Source organism: Sturnira hondurensis, unplaced genomic scaffold (assembly GCF_014824575.4).
Source record: "Sturnira hondurensis isolate 20B ecotype Veracruz unplaced genomic scaffold, ASM1482457v3 Scaffold0002597, whole genome shotgun sequence".
Classification (NCBI taxonomy): domain Eukaryota; kingdom Metazoa; phylum Chordata; class Mammalia; order Chiroptera; family Phyllostomidae; genus Sturnira; species Sturnira hondurensis.
The window spans coordinates 5,422,232-5,429,779 of record NW_028075228.1 but is presented as its reverse complement, the minus strand read 5'-3'; the positions used below and the strand labels follow the sequence as shown (position 1 = coordinate 5,429,779).

Here is a 7,548-nt window from a genome sequence, read left to right as displayed (position 1 = left end):
CCACCCAGGATTGGCTATGTACTAGCTAACTAATTCTGGAGCTTCATGTCAACACTTTATAAAATACCAAGTATAGTACAAATGTAGTGGCATGACTTACCAACTATTATGGGTTGAATTGCGTGTGTCGCCGCCAAAAAAAGACATGCTGAAGTCCTAACCCCCAGAACTTCAGGATGAGGCCTTATTTGGAAACAGGGTCTTTGCAGATATAAATAATTTGAGTAAGGTCATACTGGAATAGAGTGAGCCCCTACTCCATAGCAAGAAGCGAGGACACACACAGGTCAAAGGCCATGGGAAGATGGAAGTGAAGATTGGAGTGATGCTAGCTAAGTAACACTCACAAGATGAGGAACATCAGGAATTGCCAGCAGCCACTCTGGCTAGGTTGCTCAGTTGTTGGAACGTTGTCCCGTACACCAAAAGGTTACGGGTTCAATCCCAGGTCAGGGCAGGTACCTGGGTTGCAGGTTTGATCCCTGGTCAGGACTCATGGGAAGCAACTGGTCAATGTTTCTTGTTCTTCTTTTTCTTTCTCTCTCTCTCTCTTCTCTCTCTAGCTCTCACTTCCCCCCATATCTCTCTCTCCCTTTCTCTGTCTCTAAAATCAATAAACATATCCTTGGGTGAGGATTATAAATTTAAAAAGTTAGAATTGCCAGCAGCCATCAAAGGCTGGGAGAGAGGCAAAGAACAGATCCTCCTCAAAATCCGCAGATGGAGCCAACCCTGCAACACCTTGATCTCGGACTTCTGGCAGCCAGAACCATGAGACAACAAATTTCTCTTGTTTTAAGCCGAGCAGTTTGTGGTGCTTTGTTACAGCAGCCCTGGGAAATCATACACTGTCCTTCAATCTCAGTATGTACGGAGGAAAATCCTCAAGAAAAGGCCCAAGGGAAAAGAAATTCATATGTGAAGACCAAGTGAACAGAATTCTAGGCAGTGTCCCTAGATCCCTTTAAAGCCAGTGCTTCTCCACCCAGGGTGACCCCCGTGCCACCCGCCCACGCCAGGAGACACTTGGCAGTGTCTGGAGATATTCTTGGTTGTCATAGCTCAGTGGGGGTGGTGCTATCGGCATCTCCTGGATGTAAGTCAGAGAATCAAGTAAACATCCTACAATGCACAGAGCACCCCACACCCCCACAACAACAACAAACTAGCTGACCCAAAATGCCAGTGGTACCACTGCTGCGCAGCCCTGCTCTAAACTGAGACAATTCAGAGAATTCTAGAATGACAGGGGAAAAAAGAGAGAGTCAGAAAGTCCTGGGCTCAAATCCTGTCTCTTACTCCCTAGTTTGACTGCCTGCTTTAAGGTTTCAGCCCTCAAAATCATGTAATGGTGACAATTATATCACAGGATTCTTCAGAGGATTAAGTTAAAACACTGAGAGATGTTTGTTTTAAGTGATCAGGTAAAGCACTAACCAAACACCAGTTAACAACAACCAATTATAAAAGGTTTAGCCCCTTTGGGATAGAAAGGAAGAAGGGGTTGGGGTGCAAGGAGGGGATACAGGTGAAATTGGGGTCAGGGAGTGAAACTGGGAGAAGAGAGTTGAGTCCTACGTCCTCATGGCCAACTCCCCTTTAAATTTTCTGAGCATTACAGACACTGATGGGTTCCCGTACAGCCTCTCTGCAGCCAAAATCAAGCTGGAACGAAGCCCAAAATACAGTCCTTAAATGATAAGGACTGTATCTCCTGCCCCCGGACCATGAGACCCACTTTCGAGGCCATCTGAGAGGCTGGCACTTGAGATCCCAACTCAACAGCGCCCCTCCTTAACCAACCAAATCCAGCCTCTTAAACCGCACACTGCTCCCTCTGTAACCAAACCAAAAGCCTTCCCCGCTCAACGCCGCGTGGGACATCATGTTGAATGAAAGAAGCCACGCACTAAGAAGGCCTTACTGTCTGATTCTATTTATATGAAGTTAAAATACAGGCAAAATGAACCAATTGTGTTCAAAGTCAGTTCATTGGTCACCCTCGTGGGCGGGTGTGAAAGGAAAGGGGTTGAAGGGTTTCCAGGGGATTGGCCATGTTTCCTGACTGGGGGTGGGGGTGGGGTTACAAGAGAGTGTGCGTTTTGCGAAAAGTCGTTTAGGATCTCTGCAACAACCAGAAGGTATTTTATAATTTAATTAAAAGCAAAGATCAACCTGCCCCACTGCGCCAGCACATCCACCCACCCCTCGTGGGGGAGAAGGAAAAACACTGAGGTCGAGGGCGTGACCAGGCCCTAATCTGGGCAGCTGGGCACATGATGGTCCCAACCCTCAGGCCTGGTACCTTCGTGTCTCCCCAGGTGTTTTCGGGGTTTTTTTGGAAGGCAAGCAGCAGCACAGGCCTGAGCTTGACTCCTCACAGGCCCCTAGAAAGTGCGTTTCAACAGGGCCAAAGACAACCGGTGCAATCTTTAACTACAGCCTGGGAAGAGGTTAAAACAACCTTTTTAACCACGGACCCCATCGCCTCACTTCCCTTTTTTCCACTTGTACTGAGTGCGGGGCGTGGCTAGGGGCGTGGCTAAGGCGAGCTGAGGGGCGGAGAAGTGCTGGGTGCAGAGAAGAGGGGCGGGGCCCCGCTCGTGACGCAGGCGCGAGATCGCAGCCCTTTCCGGCGCGTGACACCAACTACAGCTCCCACAACACCTCGCGGTCGCGCGGCTGTCATCTGTCGTCGCGAGAAGAAGCCGCTGGGGGCGTCTGCGCTCACAAACGGAAGTGTTGGTGACGGTCTGAGATATCACCGCCAAACTGGGAACCGGGGAGATGGCCGAGACTGACCCCAAGACCGTGCAGGATCTCACCTCGGTGGTAAGGGTCGTCTGTGTGGGCCCGAGGCCGTGACATCCCGGGGCGGCGCAGGCAAGGCTCGCGGACCCGGGCGTCTTCTCCGCGGCCGCGGGGGGCCTGGTCTCTGGAGGCCGTGTTTCTAGAGGCTTCGCCTGCCGAGGCCTCCGGCCACCTTGATCCCCGCCCTCCCGGGCCGCTGGGTGTAGGCCCCTGAGCCCGCTGACGTCCGCAGGTTCGTTTACCCGCACTCACCTGTTCCTGAACCGCACCCGCGGTGACCCCATGGTCCCCGCCGGCTTCTAGCCCACACCCCTCAGCTCTCCGCGCAGCCCACCCTTCAGCGCCTCCCTCACACCCGGATGCCTCCAAGCCCTCAAAAACTACCAGAAGACCCAACGAATTTTGAATGGCAGCGGGGCCCAAACGGGGAAGGGCTTCACCGACCCATCAGCCTAATTTCACATATGAGGAAACAAACCGGGGGAGGGGAATGCCATGCTGGAGCCCAGGAGGCTGAGCCGGAGCTGGGACCCAGGATCCTAGTCTCCCTCATCCCATGGCGGTGTCTCAGGGTAAGAGTGGGTGTTTTGTTTTCTTGTTTTCATAGGTGCAGACACTCCTGCAACAGATGCAAGATAAATTTCAGACCATGTCCGACCAGATCATTGGAAGAAATATCCTTTGAATTTGTAGTCAGCCTCTAACGGGTGTTTGCATCCTACTTTCTCTGTAGTGCTGTCAGTGAGTGGATGGTGGTTCGGCCAACTGCAGCCAGTCATTTACCAAATTTTTTACTGAGCGTGATGTACCATATTTTACCCTGTATACTCTTTACACTTTTTTTGCCCAAATGTTTTAGGGAAAATAAGGGTGCACATTATACATGAGTAGTACAAATTCTGTATGTATATAAATGTTTTTAATTATTTTATTTGTGCTTATGCATTAAAAGTGTAACTCTAGAAAACAATAACAACATCCATATGCAAAAATAATACCCTAGAATATGATCATTGGTTTTGTTGGACTTTTAAATTGAATTAAAAATTAAAACCAAAGATTTTTTTCCTGAATGTTTGGGCCAAAAACATGGGTGCACATCGTACACGGGAACGCACAATACACAGCAAAATATGGGGGTGCTTTTCTTGAGAAGCACTGTGTGAAGAGCTAGGGACACGGCTGAGCTAGATGCCCGGCCTCAAGAAATGTAAAGTCCATCATAGTGATGCCTCATATGATTGACTGTTGACTGAGAGCCAAATATTTTATGTGTGTCTTTCCTCTGATCCTCACCATCACCTGATGAAGGGGTTGTAGCGTTACTTTTATTTAGTGGCCAAAAAAAACAGGAGCCTAGAACAGTAAAACAACTTGCCCAGATCCCATCACTAGTGAAGGATGGGGCTGGGGTTCATTTCTTCCCCAAGACCCCTGTGCTATTAACTGCCAGATTACAGCTGTGCCCTGCTTAATGACTCGGATGCATTCTGAGAAATGTGTCATTGCATGATTTCGTCCTCTTGCAAACTATGACAGTGTTTTACAGAAACCTAGGAGGAGTGGCCTGCTACATGCCCAGGCTATCTGGTATGCCACTATCCTGTATTTGGTCCACTGTCAACGGATATGTCATTGTGCAACACATGACTGTCCACAGGAAATAGGAAAACCAGTTTCACTAAGACAGGTGTGTTTAAGGCCAGAGTCTACAGGTCCTGGAGGAAAAGGCTAGACATGGGAGGTGCTGATGTGCTTTGTCTTTAACTTCACCACTTGATGATATGAGTAGTCGCATTGATGACCTGGAGAAAAACATCGCAGACCTCATGACCCAGGCCGGGGTGGAAGAACTGGAAGCGGAAAACAAGATACCTGCTACTCAGAAGAGTTGAAGGTGAGGGGAGGGCAGGGTAAGTGTGGTGTGTTATCACTTTGATGGAGCCGTGTTCCCCGTTTTTATTCATTAGACCTGTGTCCCCATTAGTTACCCTTTTGGTGAGGATTTTTAAACTCCCTTTTCTCCCATCCCATTTTTAGCATTTTAATTCCCAATAAAAATAAAGTTCACTGAGAAATTTTAAGTAACTACAGTACCAAGCAGAATATGCATAAAAGACACCATATTTTTTTAAATTTGGGGGCGTGTCCTGGCTGTACCAAATTATAAGTCATTATGAAATACAAGTTGCTTTGCAAAGTACAAGAAACTAAATAGAGGTTTGAGAGATAAAAGCCTTACATTTGCTGTTATCTTAACAGTAGATTGTGTTGATTCTCTGTGTGAGTCAATCACATGGTGGTTTTGTGTGGGTGGTCATCTTTATTCCTATATAGGGAGAATTTAGAAAACGTCCTACCAGTCTTAGAAGCTTCTTGTATCTCAAAAATCCATCAAGTGAATGAGAACATCCCCTTGAGAATTGAAGACTTTGAGTTACAGGCATGATACAAAGAAAGGCGTAGGAGGAGGAAATGGATTCAGAAGTTTCTTTAATAAAAGATATCCAATTAAATGTATTTCTGCTAGAATGTTGTGCACAGAAAATAAGTTTAGTTGAACAGGGGTTCTGAAAGGGTTTTTAGTTGATAATTCTAAGTATCATTATTTGTCCTCATACAGTGAATAGCATGTTGATGGTTTTTCCTTGTTCAATAGGTTGCTAATTTACACTGAAACCCGGAACATTGGTTTTACAAGCCAGGAGAAGACCAAGTGGCTCTTTGCAACTAATTACTATGTGTAGACAGGTCTGATATTGTAAAGTGTGCATTCTTCTCATCACGTACTATATAGTTAGTTGATAGAGTGACCCCCGCCCCCTGTTTCTCGAACTTGATAACTTCACATCTTGGATCTTGGTCAGTTGTGCTATTAAATATTAAACACTAAAACTTTGGCGGTTCCTACATAAAATTGTCCAATTTTTAGTGTATTTTTGTAAAATCATTTCTATCTTTTTTTTGTAGAAGTTGCTGTTTGATAAAAGTTGCTGTGTAATTTTTTTCCTATTAGACATACAGTATGTTATTCTGTTACAATTAGACTTCATGAAGTAAGACATTTGTTGAGTTTAGGGTTCTTTGATTGTGAACAGAGTGACTGTTGAACTAACACCAGATCGTATGTTGGTGGTACTTTCGAATGGTTAAAAACATTTAAAACTGTTTATTCAGAAATTCCTGGCACTGCCCTGTTGCCAAAACTCAAACTTAAACTTAGATTGTGTGTCTAAGTCTTTGAAGTCAGATGCTAGAGTAATGAATAGTGACCACTGCCCCTTCAGTGTGAGAATTTTTAAATACGGAAAACGACAGAATTGCCTGATGTAATGAGGCATTCCTTAGTTAGAGTTTTGCATGAGATCTGAATACTTCAGTAGGACCTTACATTGTTCATCTACAATAGTTACCATACAAAATCTGGCAGGATTTTAAAACTCAGTTACTCCATCTTTTCTGTGAGCTCCTGATTGATTAGAAAAAGAACGGAAAAGGCAAAGAAACGATATTAACTCCAGACCAGTCGCTTCCCTAGAAAATTATAAAGGACTTGTAGTAGGCTCAGGTTTTTTAAGAAATACTGTTTCTTTAAACTATTTCTTACCTTCCTTCTTGCAGAGTAATGGTTTTATTATTGATCATAGAAGCCAGGGATGGTGACTCTGCCGCTCAGAAATGCAGCGTCAGGACTGCTACGTCTAGAGGCCAGGGTGGTCTGGGAAGGAAATCCACGTGACTGGCACAGCAAAGTGATTTTTGTACAGAAAAAATGAAAAAAGTTGAGGCACAGTATAGTGCCTCAGAGAGGAAAACCCTTCGTGAACACAGTATGATTTTTAAAAATTTTTCTATATCACCAGTCTTGATTGTTTGTATTGCAAATATATAATAATATTAAGAACTAACTTTTCCTATTTATAAATTATATGGAGAACATCAAAGAGCACATTTCTTCTGCGATAAAATGGATTAACCCCGATTATTAACCGGCTGTGAAAACTCCTTCAATGGGCCAGTAGGTCATGCTGCAAGGTTTAGCCCTGAAAGCCCAGAGCCTCCTGGACTCCAGCCACCCAGCCGGCACCCATGTGCGGGTGTCTGCAGACCTCAGAAAGGGCGACTGGAGGTGGTGTGGGGGAAGGTCAGTCAGGGCTTTGCCAGGGAAGGACGGGGGGCTGGCTTCCTTAAGTGCTGGAAAGGTTGCTGAGGCAAGCTCCCCTGACCAAAAAGTTCTGCTATGAATAAAGGTGCCTAAAATCCTGCTATTGAAGCTTCCTGTGTGTCAGAAGTGATTTGTTTGGTTTTTCACATTTTCAGGTTAAAACACATACCATTTTAAATGATAAGCTAAAACCTCTGGGAGGATAACCAAAGGCGAAATGGGAAAGGGGGGTGCGGGTGGGGACTGTACTTTGAGAAGCCGCAGTGACTGTCGGCTTGCCCTGACCAGGGTCCAAGGAGAGCTAATGTTTTACATGTTCAAGAGGAAACCTTTTCCAAGCATGTGTCCCAGTACACTCATCCTGGGGAAGTTCCAGAAAATAAGGGTTTATGGTCACTTGGGTTTAGAAAATTTGCCTTGTGCCATATTCACTTCATGAAAATTCACAGCACAAATTAGCATGTTGAAGGCTCTGAGGTCCCAGAGCAGAAAAATGTGATTTCTTTTTCTCACCTGCCAGTTTCCAAGTTATTTGACCAAGGATCATTTTTTTATACTTAGCACCTAATTAA

General features: G+C 45.4%; 1 protein-coding gene across 2 annotated transcripts; it reads left to right on the top strand.

Annotated features, from left to right (window-relative positions):
- The first annotated feature begins 2,679 nt into the window (after positions 1-2,679).
- Positions 2,680-7,084, top strand: HSBP1 (heat shock factor binding protein 1). Of its 2 annotated transcripts, none has more exons than XM_037040312.1 (4): positions 2,680-2,832; positions 3,419-3,485; positions 4,588-4,724; positions 5,471-7,084. In XM_037040312.1, exons 1-3 carry the CDS (start codon positions 2,788-2,790, stop codon positions 4,704-4,706), a joined length of 231 nt encoding a protein of 76 aa, XP_036896207.1. In that variant the 5' UTR covers positions 2,680-2,787; the 3' UTR covers positions 4,707-4,724; positions 5,471-7,084. The 2 variants fall into 2 exon arrangements, with proteins under 2 accessions (XP_036896207.1, XP_036896206.1); XM_037040311.1 differs by having other exon boundaries at positions 2,683-2,832; positions 4,588-4,708.
- The last annotated feature ends 464 nt before the right edge of the window (positions 7,085-7,548 follow it).